The sequence below is a fragment of the Dermacentor variabilis genome, chromosome 3, assembly GCF_050947875.1.
Source record: "Dermacentor variabilis isolate Ectoservices chromosome 3, ASM5094787v1, whole genome shotgun sequence".
NCBI classification, from domain to species: domain Eukaryota; kingdom Metazoa; phylum Arthropoda; class Arachnida; order Ixodida; family Ixodidae; genus Dermacentor; species Dermacentor variabilis.
This window is the reverse complement of record NC_134570.1, coordinates 128506358-128527040: the sequence shown is the minus strand read 5'-3', so window position 1 is coordinate 128527040 and position 20683 is coordinate 128506358. Positions and strand designations below refer to the sequence as shown.

Here is a 20683-nt window from a genome sequence, read left to right as displayed (position 1 = left end):
TTTTATCGGTATGAGGAGTCGTAGTGTAGATTGATCAAACTAGTGGCAGTGTCTGGCCGCGCATAGCATAATGCGAAATAGGGGCCTTGCAATATCCTCTCCATCCGGAACACTCATTCCTTTTTCAGAATGTGAAACTTCTGCTTGAGAAAACTTTGCATTTGATTGAGGGTGAGCAAGCTGGAGCGTACAGTTAGGCTAAATTCAAGCGATTCGAGCACGAATACTTGTACGTAGGAAAGTTATAATATCTTCAGTTTCACGTAAAACTCGTTCAATGTATTTCCTATAGGAAATCTATAAAACTTATGGCCCTTAAAATGTAAGTGTGTACTTAACTGCTAGGGCAGCAATGAGGCAGAAAAAGACGGGGCACAATTGCAACAAGATTTCTATTTTTCTTTTATTTTTGACAAACGAAAACTGTATTCCAATTTACTGAGTGGGAAAATTACGAGATGATCCTTTAGAAATAGTTTCTTCAAAGAAATAATGTAGCACCTTTGTAAGTTTTTCCCAATGTTCATATTCATATTTTAGAATATGAATGTCCAATATTCATATTATAAACACGCACATAAACCTTAGGAGCACGCAGTGCCGTCCATCAATATTTAGCGATAGCCTGAGAAGGAGACGCTAAACTTCAATGGCCTACCTATGCTCTATTGTATAGCAAAATTTTAGGAACATCGAGTCTGGTAGCAGATCATAGTGTCCAAAGCATTATGAATTATCGTTCCATCGCAGGAAGAAAGAAGGACTAGCAGAGAGAGAGAATAAGAACGCCGGAACACCGTCCCTCTCTCCTTGTACTTGTTAACTTATGCGCTGGAACGACGTTTCTTAATGCAATTCACAGCCAACTAGCCCAGCTATCCATGCTTTGGACAATGTGCAAATTGCTCCCATTTGAGCCTTCCACTAATTCATCGTCAATAAAGGGTGAAAAAAGCGATGATTCGAATAGTATGCAATCGTTGTTTCCTTTGAGTCTTCCTTACAAATCTTATGAGAAGAGTCATTTGCTGAATAAATGTTAGACAGTAACATTGAATATTTACTTACTTGGAAATTGTGAAAATTTCACTTGAAGTTGGACGTCTTGTGTTTGCATCTTCCATTCTTTGTGAATGCCGTCGTTGTTCCATATGCAGTTTGTGAGAGCCCTGCGAGAATACACATATGAACTAAGCATTTCTGTATTCAGTGGCACTCCTGAATGTGAACATATATGAAAACAATGTATATACCACAAGGCGAAATACATGAAGGCAAATGAAGTAATGAATGAAGAATGTGCTTATCTCATGACAACATGAAACGTGAAAGACAAGCTCATCATAGACAATGAAAACCCTGTTTTCAGTACTCTCTTGCAAATTCACGTCACAAAAGAGATCAGAAAACATCGCGAAAGATCAAGTATTTAGTATAAAAGCGCCATAATGTGCAAAGTTCTACTCTTAATACAGAACACAAAACTGTTAAACTTCTCCGTCCTAACCTCACTTAACATTCATCACAAGAACCGTTCATAGCATATTCTAATATGCATCTGATCTGCGATTCCTGGTATCTTGTAGAGGGTGACGAAAGTACACATCTCTTGTGCACGTTTTTGCAAGCCGCGTTAATGCAGGGGCCAGCCAAATACCTTGCAGTGTTTAACTACGAAATAGTTTCACAGTAATTTGTATGCACATTTCGGAGCGTTCCTTCCTGCAAACGATCTTCCGTCGCCCATTCCTCTTTTACCATCAGTGAAACTACACACTACACACTCAGCAGCTCAATCACACTTGCACGGAACAGCATGACGACTATACCCGGTGACAACTTTCTGTGGTCGCACAGCCAAGCTACGCAGCCAAAACGCACTTTTCTTGCAACGTACCTGTATGTAGACCGCAAATGTAATCATATGTAGGCTTCGCAGCATTTAACAAAGCATACAATCCATTTTTTGTTTCGTAATAAAAATGTCTTTCTTGTAAATCAAAAGCTTCGCATGTAAAGGATTTTCGTTTTTGCCTCGGCGCCGTAAGCTCATCTCAATTCATCTATCAGAGAAAGTCGCGGCAATGGTGTGTTAGCGGAATATTTCGTTGGCAGCATACGATAACTGCGAAAGATGCGCAACGTTAAACTCATGCCAGAAGCGCAAGTTGATCGCTGGTCGCGACAAGCCGCCTCGACGCCGTCAACCTGGCCGTCATGCGCGAGTCCGCCAGCTGTACAAGCCCAACAGCAATTCCGAACTTTGTGTTTCATTTTATAAATTCGTAAATTGTATGGCATACAGAGTCGGCATTCTCGGTCGTTCACTGTGAAAGGTGTTCTCATTTTGGCAACATTTCGAGTGTATATAGCCCCGGAAGCGTCCGCGTTTCCGGGAGACAGTGCTGCCGGCGCGCTGTGACGACCACGTTCGGCGTCAGGGATGCAATCACCCTTTCGCTTGTAGCAGCAGACACATCGAAGGTCGCGCTAGAGCTGGCAGCGTCATTTGCACGCACGCGTTCCAGCGTAGCGGCGGTCCACTACTGGGACCGCAGTTTTCGGTCGAGTGAGCGAAAAACAGCGTGCCAGGAATGATGCTGCCCGTAGACGCGAATGGCTTCTCTCGTCCACCACACTAACCCCCGTATTCGGAAATACATTTTAACTTGAAGCCCATGCTTTCGCTGATCTAAATAACTCCTGGCGTGAACGTGCCCAAGAAGATCATTGCATTTCCTTCGGCACGTTCAAGACAGCCGTCATTTAAAGGGGGCATGATGCGGCCACCCTACATCTTGCGGTTTTTCGCGAGCAATTCTAGTAGAGGGCCCATTATGGCTGCAGACGTGCAAAAACTGGGCAGTAAAGGTGCATACCTGTCCGAAATATTAGCTGGAAATCGTCGGCTCTACGCACCGCTCTCCGGCGCCTAGAGCCATTTTGCCAAGCCACGCGTTACGCCTGTGTAGAGTGTACTAGACATTGGTCGAGTGGACCGAACGGCGCTCTCCCGATTAGGCGCCCCGTGTCGAAAAATTGTGCGAGGGCGCTGCGAGCCAGCTGGATGGGGGCGAAGGTGTGCTTGGCGATATATTCAACGTAATCTTGATGAGGGCGCTGAGACCGATCGAGCCCATACGCCCTTATAATGCTACTTTATTTCAACCGCAAATTTATATTGACGGCTTTCTGCTGCGTCTACATATTTAAGAAATGGGTTATACAACATGACGTCTTCAATTTTGCTGTCGGTGTCAAGTGCGTCGTCCGCTTTCGAGCTCGCGTTCGCGTCCAGGATGCTGGCGGACGCCCAGTTTTTCTCGCAGGAAGTCTGTGCAGTAAAATGTTTTTATGGTTTTACTTACTCCGGTGTGCCCGCGGCTCTTGTCGACCGGTACCAATTGTGGTCTTCGCCAGTTGAACTGCTATTTTTAGCATTGTTTTCTAAAAGTAACACGCTATTTTTGCCACAGAAGCTGCCTATTCCATCATGCAGGTACTTAAGAAAATTTTATTGATGTCGTGTGATTTTACGCGCACTTCTTGTTGATGGAATACTGATAAGGGCAATGATCAAAGGAAACAGTATTCTATTGAAATAAACCAGGGTTAATAATGGCGTGGCTAGAAGAGAAGCAGATGACCAATGTCATTCGAATTTAATCTAAGGATACATAGACACACACACACACACACACACACACACACACACACACATATATATATATATATATATATATATATATATATATATATATATATATATATATATTTATATATATATATATATATATATATATATATATATGTCTACCACGACCGCATATATGTAAGAGAAAAATTATCAAATATATACTAAATGTGCTGATTGAAAAACTGGAAACAACCGACCGGAATAAGCGTGTGTCATTATAAAGCTGCACCAGGCCAAGGTGAACCAATTGACTCTCCGAGGAAAGTATTCAAGGCAATTATTGGACATTAAAATGAACAACAATGTTAGGGAACAGATATTGTCTATGTACTCAGGTTGAATCGGGAAGACAGGGAAGTCTTTACCAATGTAAATCTCCGTAGCCTGTCTGGCTATCTCCTTCAACGTGCCTGCAGACAAAATGAAGTAGAAACACATAGTCTAATCGAATGATATTTGCTATTCAGATCGTATTCAACTTCAGAATTCACTATTAAGAATGCAGACCCATTCCACTCTGTGTAAGCGGATGACCAGTGGAGCTCTTTGTAACTATAAACAAAATAAACAACAAAACAATGTAACCCATATATGCACGTTGTTAAGGTTATTTTTATTGGTGTTTATACCGTGACCACAGTAATTATGGCCTTATGGTCGCTATAATAGATAGCCATGCGCTCTGGGGTTACACTGGAGATCTTAGCGAACGTGAGGACCGATGTCGTGTCGCGGAGGCATGGGTCTTGGCGTAACATTGAAGGCCGAACCTTTCCAAGAGAAGCGCCAAGAACCACTTTCCGTTGGGGCGAGACGCATCGACGCTAAATTACGATGGAATGGCGGCCCACCGGGAGGACTCACCCAAATGTGATGATATTAAAGTCTTCGGGGTCCCTCTCTGACGTTCCGGCATTAACTTGCGCGATGGCGACAACGATTCCGTCCCCAGTCTGCACAGGGCACACTAGGGCGAAACGGCCAAGCTGTCGTTATTTGCGTCGAAACATCATCCACCATCAATCATCGGTTTTGACACATCTGGCCTCAATCGCAGATGGGACATATACGGTGATACGTCTTTGCCTCATGCTTAAGCTATTTTATCTTTATAAACGGCGCCATCGTTTTTTCCTACGCACACCACGAAATGCTGGAAACTAGCATATGACAGCTCCGCTGTGAAATTATCGAATAGCCGTTTCCGTTCGAACGCAACGCATAACGACACTTTTTGAAGTCTCGAAGGTGAGGGGCCGATGGAAGTGAGAACTCTCATTCAGAATGATTGCACTGCTGGAGAGTCACATCTGTGGCGCAGAGGCGCCCCAGTTCCTGAGAGAGGTAACGCACGGGTTCTAATCGGTTCTGTTGAACAAGTTCCCAGCTGTCACTGAATAAAAACGCCCCGTTTTGGAGCAGCTTGTAAATCTGCTGACTTGATTCAGGCAAGCAAAACATTTTTCCGGCGGTCTCACCATGTCTGCCACCAAATTAAAACCGGGTGCCCAATGTGGCACGACACTCATATTCTTCAATGAACACAGCAGATTTATAAATATCTCTACGTGTACGTGAGGAATACCGTTCCTTTGCTTCATTATTGTCCTTATGGTAGTGCACCGGATAACTGAAAGCAGCCGTTCGTAATACAGAAGTTGCTTAGTTTAGCGGACGTACAGTTGAGAGCGACATTACATTTCGGTGTGAAATATAAGATAAGCGTAACATGTCTTTCTCAGAAATTTCCCAGTATTATTTTTTTTTGACACCCCTCGAAAAAACAGAGGGACGCAGCTGCCTTTTTTAACTAAGCAAATTCTGGCGTTTCGCGTCTGTCAGTTCTGACCAACTGGGGTTCCCTAACGTGTACCTAAGGAGACCTACACAAGTGTTTTCCCATTTCGTTTTCATCAAATTCTGCGATCGGGTCTGAACCCGTGAGCACGAGGTTAGCAGCGCAACGCCATATCCAGTGTGTAGCCGCTAGTTAAGCTACAGTGCTGCATGTTTTTTTTTTTTGAGCATGGACTGGACAAACAATTTTGCATGGCTTACGGACCAAGGATTAACAAGTATAATGGCTACCTGCAGCTGTTTTCGGCGCCCGAGGTCCGACCGCAATTATCGAACCCGTGCCAATTACTCTGCATTCGATTGTGCGAAGAAGACAGAAACTTGAGAGCAATGTTGAACTGCAGGTTTCTTTTTTCCTATGAGAATGCTTCCCGTAAATCTCTGTGGTGTCGAGTGGGGCACACATGTTTTATATGCTTGAAGCGGCAAGCAGAAAGGTTGCGTATGTTTTTTTTCCCTCTGCGTTTCGCAAGACCTACTGATGGAAACCTGTTCGCCCAAAAATACACACCAGAGATACATGCTGCTTGAAGAAGAAAAATATTTTTTCTCCAAACGGAACCGTACGATAACAAGTAGAATGAAAGCCGACAATAGACAGTTTTAGTTACACGTACGTAGAGGCTTCACGTACGCAAACGTGAAAAGCCTACGTACCTTACGTGCACGCCATCTGAAACGCTTTTAGCTACACGTAGGCGACGCACGCCAAGAGGGACCCCGTAGCTCCATCTATTGGCAAATTTGAACATGGCGGTGGCCAATTCAATCCTGTCGCCGTGTTTCGATGCGAGCCGCGTGCGCGCGCGCGACCCGCTATCGCTTGTTCGTGATCTTGCGGAACTCCCGCGCGAAGCTGTCGACGTGCGCAAGAAACGCACGCAAAGAATTGAATCTCACGTACGTTCGTGAGACGCGCGCGCGCCCGCTACGTTCTACGCATGCGCATTGCTCACACGTAGACGCTCTACGTACGCAAAGACTCTACGTACGTGTAACTAAAACTGTCCAATTTGGCAGCAACGCACGCGAAATCACCGAGCGGCATTGACAAGAATAAAACGAAACAAATAAACAAAGGCACCTACTCCTGAGGCATGAACACACGTCATATGCAATCATAAACACCGCTTGAACTGTCTGAACGCATATACCTGCATGCGAAGTAGTACGAATGATCCTTCCGAGAAGTAGCGCCCGCAGTTTCCAACGGCGCGACCTTGATGCGGCCCTATCCGCTTCGATTGCAGCGCCGCCACAGGAATTTTTGTCGTCGAGCGCATCACCATAGTGTAAGAAATTCAGCGAGAGGGGACACCCGGCAAGAACTGGCAACAGGAATCGCGTCACGCCCAGTGTCAACTCCATCCGTTAGTTGACGCGAGCATCAGAAAAAAAGAATGGGAAATGAACTTACAGAGAACGTTTTATTTCTTATTATTATTCGCCACTAAAACTAAAAGAACTTTTGCGTGTAAATAAACTCATACTTTGCGGCTTACTTTTCGTGCGTTGCCCAGCAACAAGCTAGCGGCACGTCATGCGCCAGACAAGCCACAGGAGCCAGCGTGGCCGGCAGCGCATGTGAAGCTCGCGCACTCGGCGACCCGTTTGTTTTCTATGGAGCTCGTGTTGTTTTCTTTTTTCGAGGGAGGGGGGTGGGGGAGGCTCCCGCCGTTCGCCTGTGTTCCGTCTGCATTTCGTCACGGCACCGCTCCACTACTGGAGTAGGTGAGAAATTCTGTTTCACAGTCTGCGACGCACTTCAAGCCAATTTAGGCTTACTGCACAAAACAGAATCTATATATTGGCGCAGTTATCGAAAAACAGCACCGCCGTCCAGGCGTAGTTAATGTGAGTTAATTACTCGTACTGGGAGATATTTGCGACGCTTTCTATGAGCCCAAGCGTTCTTATAACTTATTTCGGTAGTTTTTGGGGCACGCTCGCCGCCCCTGGTTTTGTGACGAAAAGCAACTCGGCTGTGGAACGCAGTTTCGCGTGTACTGAATCTTACTGGGACAAGTTCTGGCGCTTTCTGTGACTCCAGACATTATTGTACCTAATTTCGCTACTTTTTTGGGTATTTTTCAAGCACAGTGCCCTTATGAAAATGGATTTAGAGTTCCTTTAGAACTCCTAATGAGTTCCTATGGAGTCAAAAGGGACTCTATAGGAACTCGCGATCTATAGAGTCGTCTGCATAGAATCTCTATAAGACGTCTATAGAAACCTTTCTATAGAAACAAGTAATTTCACAGACAACAGATGTGCAATAGAGGGTGTATTGACGTCCTATGTACTGAATTCTGTAAAGCAATTTTTATAGAATGTCTTTAAAACTTCTAACGCGACCTGTCTATAGAATGGCTCTCCATTCGTTCTCTATAAATTTTCTATAGAGAGTGTATTGATATCGTGTGTACTAAATTCTATAAAATAATGTCTATAGAAAGTTTTAATACTTCTAATGCGGCTTGTCTATAGACTGACTCTCCATTCACGCTCTATAAGCAGTCTATAGAGGGTTTATTGTCATCAAATGTACAATATTCTATAAGATAATGTCTATACACCAGAACACCGTGAATTCAAAGCGCGCCGCCATATTGATGAGCGCTCGTCGCGCCATCTATTCGAAGCTCCGCGAAGTAGCAGGTCTGAGCTGCCACGCCGGGAGATGCCACCCGGCGCATAAGCGAAACTTGGGCTTTTCAGCTGCGCGGAAGGCGTGTGTCGCGTTTTTTCTAACCTGTAATTTTCGCTGTCTCGATCCAATCAAACTTCAAGACATCATGCAAGTCCGCAATGGCCACATTGAGTGCTGTGCAGGCTGCAGAAGCGAATACATCAGGCAAGTACGCTATTACGTTTGTACAAACCGCGCGCTCCCGGCCACGGCGGCCGCATTTCGATGGGGGCGAAATGCGAAAACACCCGTGTGCTTAGATTTAGGTGCACGTTAAAGAACCCCAGGTGGTCGAAATTTCCGGAGTCCTCCACTACGGCGTGCCTCATAATCAGAAAGTGGTTTTGGCACGTAAAACCCCAAATATTAAATTATTATTAAACCGCGCGCTATATGCTAGAACACGTGTGAGCTGTAATATCTCCGCATTTTTGGCACGTAACCTGTGAAGAAATATACAGCACTGTGTTGGTGCCATATATTAATAAAGCACGCAGAACATTGTCCTCTGCACTTTCAGTTTGGTCTTGTTTGTCATGGTGACTACAGGTTTGGCCGCGTTTGGCAACCAACTGGCGAGGTCGTATGACTGGGCTTATAGACTGCCTGATTAGCAGACGCCTGCCCTTCACCACCTGCACATTGAAAACAAAATATATGTTATAGTAAGAACGGCTGTAGTTCTTTCCCATGCCATCACTATTGCGAAGATATAAAGTCCTCTCAATATGAAAAATACACCAGGCCAATTGTATCGTGCAACCACTTAAGAGTACAACATTCAGAACACAAGCACTCGAACAAGCAGCATACGAAGCTAAACCTGCACTCAATGGAAAATGAGGAACTACAGTAGTTATAATGCTCAACTACATGTGCAGTCAAAGCCCGTATAACAGGGTGAGCATGACAGATGCAGGTGTTTTACAGCTGCTGCAAAAACCATGACAGGGCACATAAAATTACCATCCCTACTTTAAGCTGCATCATCAGGGACCCCTTTGTACAATACAACAACCGCACCTGCATTAAATTAGCCCCGCCAACTGCAGCTACCTGGTATCAGACCTGTTTCGCCTGTGCGAGGCCATATCGGATTGTTGGCGCTCCCTTAGAAAAGAAAACAGTAAAATAAAAAAACTGTCGAGAACGAGCAAAATTTTGTTACAAAATACAACAATAACTAACCACCTTATTTTCCTCGCTATATGAACAGAAAAATCTTGCGCTTTACCCCGCATAAAAGCCCGCGCGCGCAGTTTAGGGCTCACGAAGCTCAAATGAATTCGTCACGAATGACACCTGCAACACCAGCTCGTAAGACAGGCGCGCTGCACGAGCACCTTCGGCGACGAGCAGTCGTCGTTTACGTTTTTGTGGACGCATGCTACGTGACGAGCAGACTTCGGTTTACTTTCATAGCAATAACGCTCACCAGCAGGGCAACATTCTATTGCCTACAACTTGTCGTTCACGCGTAATGGTCATGCCGTGCACCAGCTGCAAATATCGCTAACCGCAAACTCAACTGTTCCGCTTAACCGTCGGGAGCTCTGCATGACTAAAAACACGAAAAGGCTTGTCTTTTTGTTATAGCCAAGGCGAAGCACCGGCACGCGATTCTGCTCTGTAGGATTGTTGCCCAGAAAGTGCTCGGAGCAAACCTGCGTGTTACACATATTACGTTCGTAGGGCGCAAAGTTGAACGTGGCACCAAAATATACAGAGATCGAATACTCACTCGTGCATTTTCACTGGGTTGGTAGTTCTTCCTATTCACTGCAGCCATCCACCGGTGGCGCAGCTTGGCATTCTTCGTTGCGGATGGAAATCGGTGCAGGCTGAAAAAAACCGCACCGGCACGATTCCCTACGTGTGTTGTGCTCTTCGCAAACAGCGCTAAGCAACCTGCTCCTTTTGCGCTGGTTGTTTTGGCATCCAAACACGACGCAATGATGCCCAGATGACTTCTTGTACTTTGGATCCGCGTGAACGGGCACATTTCCGCACTTTGGGGTCCTAGAGCTGACGCTCGCCATGTGTGCCGGTCGCCGGCGAACACACTTTGGCAGCCCAGTACAAGATGGCGCCGGTCGATCGGGCAACCAGGTGCGAGAGTATGCGTTCGATTAGTCTGGGTGCGAGGCTGTCGTGTTCTGGTCTATAGAAAGTTTTTAACACTTCTAATGCGGCTTGTCTATAGACTATATTCACCCTCCATATATGTTCCATAGAGGTCGTATTGACATTTTATGTACCAAATTCTATAGAAATTTTTTTATAGAACGTTTTCAGAAACGTTCTATAGAGGTCGTATTAACATCTTATGTGCCAAATTCTACAGAAAAATGTTTATAGAACCTTTTCAGAATTTCTAATGCGGCCTGTCTATAGAATGGCTCTAGATTCACCATAAAAGTTCTATAGAGGTCGGGTTGACATCTTATGTACCAAATTCTATAGAAAAAATTATAGAACGTTTTCAGAACTTCTGATGCGGCCTGTCTCAAGACTGGCTCTCCATTCCCGTTCTGAAAATGTGCCATCATATGGCATATGTACTGAGTTCTATAAAGGAACGTTTATAGGTCATTAAAGAAGCTAAAGTGCGGCCTGTCTAAGAACGGCTCTATATTTTCACTCTAAAAACAGTACCCAGTATCCAGCGCATCGCCGGATTATGGGTCCAGTGCCGCGCGCTGGATGCATGGGGCGCTGGGCAAGCGCGGCGTACTGGGAGGCGCTGGTTACTGGTGCGAAAAAGAGCTCTAGCGCGTTAAATACGCGGTGCCTGGACACCGTATGTATTTTTTGAATACAGAAAGCAACAGACAGCGTTTTAGTGCAATATAAAACGAAAAAAAGAACATGTAAATACACAAGTGCTCTGGCCAGGATTCGATGGTCGTCCCTGCAGATCCCCAGCCCGGCTCATCACCGCTACGCCACGCTAGCATATGACGCGGATAATTTAGCATACCAAAATCGAGAAGCAGTTTTAGTTTCACAGAGAGAAGTCTTGCACAGACGTGGTAGATGCGCTACCCTTAAAAAATTTGTAATGTGTTTTTTTAGAAGGTCTTATAAATTTTCTCTATAGAACTCTATTGTTTTTATTTTGATTGCCTATAGAATTTTCCTATAAAGTTCCAAAAGTTATTTGGCCACCGCATTCTTATAGGAACTCTAAAGACGCCATTCTATAGAACATTTCTATCGAGTTGCTTTAGAGATACTAAAGACAAATTTCTATAGAACATTTCTATCGAGTTTCTTTAGAGATGCTAAAGACAAATTTCTATAGAATATTTCTATCGAGTTTCTTTAAACATGCTAAAGACAAATTTCTATAGAATATTTCTATCGAGTTTCTTTAGAGATGCTAAAGACAAATTTCTATAGAATATTTCTATCAAGTTTCTTCAGAGATGCTAAAGGCAAATTTCTATAGAATATTTCTATCGAGTTGCTGTAGAGATGCTAAAGACAAAATTCTATAGAATATTTCTATGCAGTTGCTTTCGAGTCCCTACAAGCAAATGCATATAAAAGCTAGGCCGATATGTGTAAAGTACTTGCAATTTACCAAAGTTCTACTGTAGGCAATAAGGACTACAGTAAATGCAGTGGCAAAATAATTGGTGCTACAACAACAAAGTATTCAGTTTGAAATGTTTATTCCACTTCAGACTAGATACATGCTTCATATATGTGACATACACGCTTCAGACTAGAACTTGCAACACACAAACTGCAGCTGCCAACATGCTTCTGAGGTCAAGCTGGTGGTGCAAACACACAAAACATGAGGTAAAAGAATCAGTGGCAGACTTGATTACAGTTGACACCTGGCAATAACAGGCTTGACTACGACAAGAAACCATACCATTAAAACTGCAAAAGGAGTGCCTGTTCCAGCAGTGCACATTGAACGGTTGGATACTAAAGCCTGAAAATAGACTGATATGAATGTGCACTGCAATGTTGTGTCAGCCTGACGAAACGACACCGCATTTTAGTCTGTTTAAGTGCAAAAATAACACTGGCAGTCGCTGCAAAACTGTGGCAAATAATGGCTTTCACAGATAAGTACACCATATACCGAAACCACACAGCATTTTAGTCTATGTTTATGTGTAAAATTAGAACTGGCAGGCCCTGCAAAAATGTGGCAAAGAGTGGTTTTTATAGATCAGTACAGCATATGTCGTACAAAGTTTAAAAGCTTGTATTTCGTTATAAGGAAAACAATTTTGAGATCAGAGCCAATATTCTAATTAGGGTGAAAAATACAAACCAGACCGAAACACGCAATGACTAAAAAGAGATTTAGCTCAGGAGCTCCTATGTAATGCACATGAACAGTAAAATAGTTTTTTTCGGCAACTATGGAACCAAATTTGATGAGGTTTGATACATTTAAAAATGTTTAAATCAGTTTTTACATTATCACCATCAATTTTTTTAAAAATTTGCTTAAAATAGCGAAACTTGAAGGAAAAAGGCTTAGTTGGCAACTGTACATAAATAAATAGGAACTAACCCAAGTTCGTTAATTGTGTAAATTTTTCTACTCAAATACATCCAAAATACAGAAATACTTTTGAGACAACCACAGCACTAATTTGAATTAAGTTTGTGGCATTTGAGAACTCAACTTGTTGCAGGAAGAACTATTTGGCAGCTTTAAGAAAAATAACACTGCGAAGCTTACTAATCCCCGTCTCTGTGCCAGAAAGAGATATCACAGCTCTGCCGACTCCATCTGCTGTGTCTAAGGTCACCAAACTTTATATATGAATATACAGCTTACATAAAATTGTTGCAATGTTCGAGAGTCTCGCTCATCTACTCATAATTAGTGATTGTATATTAGAGCAGCATATGGTATCTCTAATTTGCCAGATTAAATTATGGTATTAGGTCCAACAGAAATATGATCTCATTTTTTAGTTATGAGCAAGATTTGTTAACCTTACTGCTCTGTTTCTTCAAAATTTGCAGTTTTCATGAATTCGTATCAAAAGCAGACTAGTTGTCTGAAAATGTTTTACCATGGTACTGTGCTACGTGAATTATGCTTTTTCAAACATGTTTACTTTGATGCAATGGTAGTTCTTTATTTTACATGATTCCTTGCTGAAAAACTGCACAGTATTCACGAGATATGAATAAATAAATATTAAGTGAAAAAGTACACAAATAAATATTGCGGTTTCTCTGATGATTCCACCATCAGCATGACCTGTGCGGAGCTTTGGCTACTGCTCGCATGTTTCAATTTCATTCTTACAAGATCACCTGCTATTTCACTTCCCAGGAAAGGAGCGACGAAAGGCTAGTTTTTGGCCTCATTTGGTCCGTCTAGTAACGGCGACGCTGGAGCCTGGAAAATACAGTTGAAATTAATTTTCAAAAGGTGTAATGAACATTCAGCCATAATGTATTACAGGCACAAACATGCCAGAAATATCTATATAGTTGCAGCATTATGCTAAGTTTCATTTCACTATTTGAGAAAAAAAATTATAACAGAAAAGTGGCAGAACACACCACCTCTCCACCACTCTGCCAAACAGTGGCAGTTCTTTTGAGAATCACTTTTGACAATATCTTTACTTTCCCAAGATTCTGTGACATCAGCACTGGGCCAATGTGCCTGGCAGTAGAATATCATTGCTGGTGACAAAAAGCATCTCCAAACGACAACAGCCTAGTCACACATTAATCTCATCTTACAATGACAACACATTCACCATTTATAACATAAGCAAGCAGGAACACCCATGAGCTAAGAGTCCTATACAGACGTCACACTGTGCATAGGAAACAAATTTTTTGAAAAGAAGGGAATGACCTACTGGCTCCTATTGCTGAGCGGTAGACAAAATTATTATTCCATCCGCTGTTAGCCATAGTTTGTATGTACTATGCTTAATATGCCAATAAAAGTTTCTCACATGGAGCTTGAGTAAACATGATGATGCATGCAAGTATCCATTGTATGGGGATCAATAATACTTTAAGTAGTTTTCGCAAACTATGATGGATAACTGCCAATTTGTGGTATTTGGAACACAGTCGCAGTGTCACTTAAGATACAATGGACACAGTATATTCGTGCTTTTTGAGTTATTGAAACAATTAGTTTCTAATCTAGTACAGGTATGTACACTGATATGTATCCTAAACGCAATGATAAGACTTCCCCGTTGCAATTGAAAAGTTAATTCAGTTTTAATTAAAAAGGGTCCTTCTTGCAACATGGCAAGTGAAAAACAGAAAACAAAAATTATACTAGTCATGTAACTTTGAAAATTGATTGCATAACTGTTCTGTAGGTCAAGCAGGAAATTTAACAAGAAATAACGTGCCTAAAACTAGTTGCAACAAACAAATTTGTTACTACGAGGGTTGCAGACAATTAAGTAAACAGATTGTGACCCAGTCTTTTTATGTGGCATTCCTCAGCGAATTTGTTGGTCAATTGGTTGCCGCAGCTGAACAAAACAGATGAAAAGTCTAAATCTGGCGTGCAGCCCCAGTCCCATCGGCGCATGGTCAAGTGGGACGAACATACTGATCCGGGGAGTGAATTATGGTGCTGTCTTATGCACGTGTTGAAGCACCGGCCAATCTGCTGCATGTACATTTGACCAAATATACACATTATCACAAGAATAGTCTACACTACCCCTGACAGACACAAGACAAATTTAGTGGCATCAAAGGAAGCCTTTCTTGTCACGGTGCCTATATGCACAGCAGTGTGCAAGAAAATTGAGAAAGGCAAGCAGGCAAGGGAGGCTTGCTCGGTGAAAGATACCACCAAATTTGTCGTGTGTGTCACAGGCAGTGTACTGTATCCTTTCACATGTGGTCAAGCGTACATAGGGCAAACTGGCCGGTATCGTATGTGTATAAGAGATCACCATATTTCATTCAAAAGACCAGTATGGTCATCCAACTTGGCCGTACATTTCCACAACGGGGCTTCATGTTGGATTACAATCGTTCATCTGTTTTCATCCACCGTAACAATTGACAAGTGAAATCGATGAGGCATACCACATATATAGTAAGACATGTGGGTGGGCCCCCATTATTTAATGCAACAAACAAAAAAGGCATCCTGTGCAGGTCACAAGGTATCCTTATCAGTCTGTGCCTATGTACTACTGAAGTAAATGCAGCATAGTAAATACTGACCGTCATATTAATTTTCAAGAAATATAAAGCTCACCAAATGTGTATTTTGCAGTGGCTCTTACTATGGGAACAGAGAAGTAACTGTAAAGATATCAATGATGAACAAAGGTGTGAACACTACGTGCTTAGACTTGTGACATATTTAGTCCACTACACTTCGAATTCCTACATGCACAGAAAACTGCACGAGATTGTAGCACAAACAGAAAAAAATTATGCAAATAAGGGGTACAGCATAGGAAATAGTTTTGAAAGAATAAAACCACAATAAAAAGTCATAAATACACTACGTACAAAGCAAAAATTGTATTTAACTTGCAGGTTTATATTTAACTTACGCAAAAGAAATACTAAACATCAGGAAAGGTTAGGTATAGTTTTATACAGAACACCATAATGTGGGCATAATGGCTATGCACACAAGTCGGTAGCATGTTCAATATGGTTGCATAAATATTTAGCCTCTTAAGTAAGCTGCATTAAGTACTGTGTTGACAAACTTCACCATGAATGACACCAAGCCCCCTTTTTGGAACACATACATTTCATACACACCTGACATGACCATCCAGATCACACGCCATGCTGCTGCAGCCATATATCCACAGGGTCTGCATTTCTGGGGGCTCATCGATCTTGTAGTTTATGTTGTGGGTCACGGCCTCGCCACTACAAAATGAGTTCTATGTTAGCTCATAGCAGTGGCACAATAAAGCTTTGATATTGTGAAAACATGCAATCAGCACCTAAAAGAGTCATGAAAACAATGTCTGCACTAATATGGAAAGAGGGAAAATGCTTGAAATCATCGAATGTCATGAGAATAGGGGCCTCTACATCAAATAACGTTTTGGACGGACCGCTGCAGCAGATTACAATCTAATCTTAATGTTTTTTTCCATCACTTAGTATAGGCAACGTTCCCCTGTCATGTTTAGTTATGTTATGTCAACACATCTTGTCTTGGAAATAAAGCTGTACTAGTAGCAAGCTGTGATTGGCTTACATTTTTTTTCCTAGAACTGTTCGTTAGCCAAAAACCTCCTAAGCAGAGATTGTGCACAACGTCGAAGCATATATAAGTGAGGAAACATCATTGAAGAAAGAATCTATGAAGAGGTAGACGGGTCGTTACTATGCAACTTTAGCAGACAAGCGGGAGCTCACGCACAGTTGCACAAGGTGAACACGATTTCCGAAACTTCTCTCAGCGGAAGCAAACGCTTATCAGGATTATCAATTCCGCACTGTGGCAATAGAGTTGCGTACAAAATTTTTACAACCAGCGCGTAGCAAGTATCAGCACAGGGTTCACTGTCGACGTGGGTGTTCCACTTGCTACGTTCGCAAGGCACTCTATACACACACGGGAAGCACACACAACACGGATGAACGCACGTGTAGTTGGCGAGCACGACTGCTTACCGTTTCAACAGTACGACGAGGTCGAAAGGCGCTCTCGAAGTTTCCAGTGATGCGTCTGCGATGTTACTTGCAGCAAACAAACCGCTGGGTAGTGGACGAGCTGAGGCACGCTAATAATACGCATTACTTCTTTGCGCCGTCCACCAAACTTTCCACGACAACCAGCGGAGACAAAGGGAACGCACTCCACGGCATGAAAATCGTCGGCCCACATTTAGCTGGCGCGCCACGCATACGGCGTGCTTACAGCGAGACTCAAGCCATCTTCTGGCACTTTCGTGCTCGCGAACTACGTCTCATTTCATTACAGCAAACCTAATAACACACGATCAAACAAACACATCGGTGCAGCTCGCACAACAACCGTTGAAGACGGAGCAATAACAACACGCCGTATCTTCGTATTCTACCTGTCGCGTTGAATACGAAAAAACCGGTGCCGCCAGCGCCGTCCGTTTAATAGTACGGCTGTTGTGGCCTCCGTGATTCCTACAATAATACCCACTACAGCAGGTTTTGTGCCGTTTTGGGCCGAACTACATACATATGTTGCTAGACAAGAAGATACATTGACATGCTGATATTGTGTGCATTAGTTTAGGGCAGAAATAAATTACATGCAGTATTCTTGCTTTTGAATCGCTTATGCCACATGTAGTCAGCAAAAAGCATGGCCGTCAAGATCAGGACAATTTAACCTGTGTAAGCTATCGCTGGGGTGTGATTTTAACGATTTCAACCTCGGTCACTGGCCTTAAAACCCTAACTGACTTTATGCGCAGCCGTTACCTGTAGTACCTGCACCCTCCACTTCGTTTCTCATTGAAGTAACTTCCTGCTGTCGTTTAAATGTAGCCCAGAAATTTTCGACACAACCTCGGAGGTACACATGTGCAGTGTGTGATGTTTCCGTGCGCTTGTTTCCGTCGCACAGCAACATATATACGATGATTTTTAATTTTACCCGTGAGGCACAGGTTACGCTTATGTGTTCCTTATCTTGCTTTCTTGGCGATGCGCTTATCATGCGCGGATCGCGCTCATGTGGTCTGTGACTTTTCAAGATTCCTTGAAAAAAAAATCGTTTCTGCAGCGTGCATTTGTCGCATTTGAGTGGTGTGTGCCAGAAATGTGCGGCGGCATTCGATGTGTTTCCGCCCCAAGTACTGCAGTCACTGCAAGCCAGCAAATAGATAGGACGTGATTGCTGAGGCGCAGTTTTGCTTAGTGTTTCTTGGTATACATATTTGTGATTTACCTGCATATGCGATATAAACCACAATGCGCGCTTCCGTTATATTTCTTTGGTTTTCCTAATTTCGATTAGTGTGATGTTTGCCTTGGTGAATGAGTGTCATTTTAACGATGCTCTTACTTGATTGTAAAAAACCTCTGAAATGCCGATTGCAACAACCAGCGTCTTCCAGTGCCTTCCAGTGTGAAACCAGCGCGTTTCTTTTTTCTTTTTTTTAAGCACTGGATCGCACTGGGTACGCTGGCGCTCGCAGGGACTCACTCGAGACCAGTGAGAACGCTGGATAAGAGCTGGGTCACACTGGAAGAGACGCTCGCATTGGAAACTGCGCTGGTTTTGTTTGTGCCGCGCTGGCTCCAGTACACACGGACGAGCGCTGCTGAATATTAAATGCTTTATACAATTTCATAGCTTGATACTAGTCTCTTGTCCTAAATAACGCTATATCTTAGGGTCATAGAACTATTTCGTGTCGCAGCATGGAATAAAGGTGTGTGAGCTGCCCTGTTTATTCCTGCACATGTGACACTGAAAATCACTTTCGTCTTTTGCATTTTCCCTTTTGACAGGGCGGATAGCTGAATTCTTGAACGAAACCACGCAGACGCAGAGGACGCCGCTTTTTTTAGTAGTTCGCACGTAACGTATGATTCGGAGTTATCGCCATTGTCGCAGTGTTGCGGAGTGGACATGAAATCCAGAAGTCGTTCAGACGCGCTCGAACGGACCCCGAGTTCGAAGCCTACCACTGCTTGATATTATAGCACCGATAACAAGGCTGAGGCGATTCGTGCGATTCCACTTTCCCTATTGTACTAAAAAGAGTTCTGAGGCTCAAATACACACATTTTAGCTTGCGCCAGCTACCTGCGCCGAGATCAGTCCCCACCGAAGCTTAGGCATAGCGTATCCGCCGAGTCCGTCTGCACGCTGTCGGCGCGTCTAACCTCAAGAATCAAGAAGTCTAACAAGGATAAATTACTTTATATTTCAGATTTCGCATCGGTGCTTTTAAATAAACAATTTTTTCATGTCTACAGTGCCAGCACAAGAAGTGAGGAGCACCGATGTGACGCATCATAAAGGCAAGTATATGTGCTCTCGCCGAAGGCTCCTAATACTAGCCTGAGCTTCTCTGACGAATATATATGACTAGACAGACATGTAGACTGAAAGGCATCACTGAACTAAGAAAACATAGCATACCCCTCGCGTGAAGAACAAGAAACGGCTATCGAAATCGGCAGTAACAGCCCATTCATGCAGCGTCCCGGGTCGATGGTTCATTTAGGACTTTTTCGAAGTCAAAATACCAATCGCAAGTGAAAGTCGATGTTATGGCACTTCGAGCACACTATTGAATACGGAGAGCAAATTTTTCATTGTGGTACAGGCGTGAGTTTTAGTTGCTGGGCGATATAATTGCGAACGTAGCAAGTGGAACACCCACGTCAGCAGTGAACCCTCTGCTGATACTTGCTACGCGCTGGTTGTAAAAATTGTGTATGCAACTCTATTGCCACAGTGCGGAATTGATAATCCTGATAAGCGTTTGCTTCCGCTGAGAAAATTTTCGGAAATCGTGTTCACCTTGTGCAGCTGTGCGTGAGCTCCCGCTTGTCTTTATCCCACTTGACCATGCGCCGATGGGACTGGGGCAGCACGCCAGATTTAGACTGTTCATCTGTTTTGTTCAGCTGCGGCAACCAATTGACCAACAAATTCGCTGAGGAATGCGACATAAAAAGACTGGGTCACAATCTGTTTACTGAATTGTCTGCAACCTTCGTAGTAACAAATTTGTTTGTTGCAACTAGTTTTAGGCACGTTATTTCTTGTTATATATTCTGCTTGACCTACAGAGCATTTATGCAATCAATTTTCAAAGTTACATGATTAGTATAATTTTTGTTTTCTGTTTTTCACATGCCATGTTGCAAGAAGGACCCTTTTTAATTAAAACTGAATTAACTTTTCAATTGCAACTGGGAAGTCTTATCATTGCATTTAGGATACATATCAGTGTACATACCTGTACTAGATTAGAAACTAATTGTTGCAATAACTCAAAAAGGACGAATATACTGTGTCAATTCTATCTGTCAGTGACACTGCGACTGTGTTCCAAATACCACAAATTGGCAGTTATTCATCATAATTTGCGAAAACAACTTAAAGCATTATTGTTCCCCATACAATGGATACTTGCATGCATCATCATGATTGCTCAAGCTCCATGTGAGAAATTTATTATTGGCATATTAAGCATAGTACATACAAACTATGGCTAACAGCGGATGGAATAATAGTTTTGTCTACCGCTCAGCAATAGGAGCCAGTAGGTCATTCCCTTCTTTTCAAAAAATTTGTTTCCTATGCACAGTGTGACGTCTGTATAGGACTCTTAGCTCATGGGTGTTCCTGCTTGCTTATGTTATAAATGGTGAATGTGTTGTCATTGTAAGATGAGATTAATGTGTGACTAGGCTGTTGTCGTTTGGAGATGCTTTTTGTCACCAGCAATGATATTCTACTGCCAGGCACATTGGCC

The 20683-nt window shown here is 43.0% G+C and overlaps 1 protein-coding gene across 4 annotated transcripts in view; it reads right to left on the bottom strand.

The window, feature by feature from the left end:
- Nucleotides 1-20683, bottom strand: part of LOC142576277 (monocarboxylate transporter 12-like) — a 166419-nt gene that overhangs the window by 73857 nt on the left and 71879 nt on the right. For 3 of the 4 annotated variants that reach the window (XR_012826819.1, XM_075686331.1, XM_075686329.1), the window contains exon 2: nt 1069-1169. Coding sequence is in view for 3 of the 4 variants with exons in the window: in XM_075686331.1 (XP_075542446.1) it covers nt 1069-1151 (83 nt within the window). In the remaining variant the exon portion in view is untranslated. Of the gene's footprint in view, nt 1-1068; nt 1170-13544; nt 13630-15486; nt 15534-16007; nt 16122-20683 lie in introns of all 4 variants that reach the window. The other variant, XM_075686330.1, reaches the window with a different exon arrangement.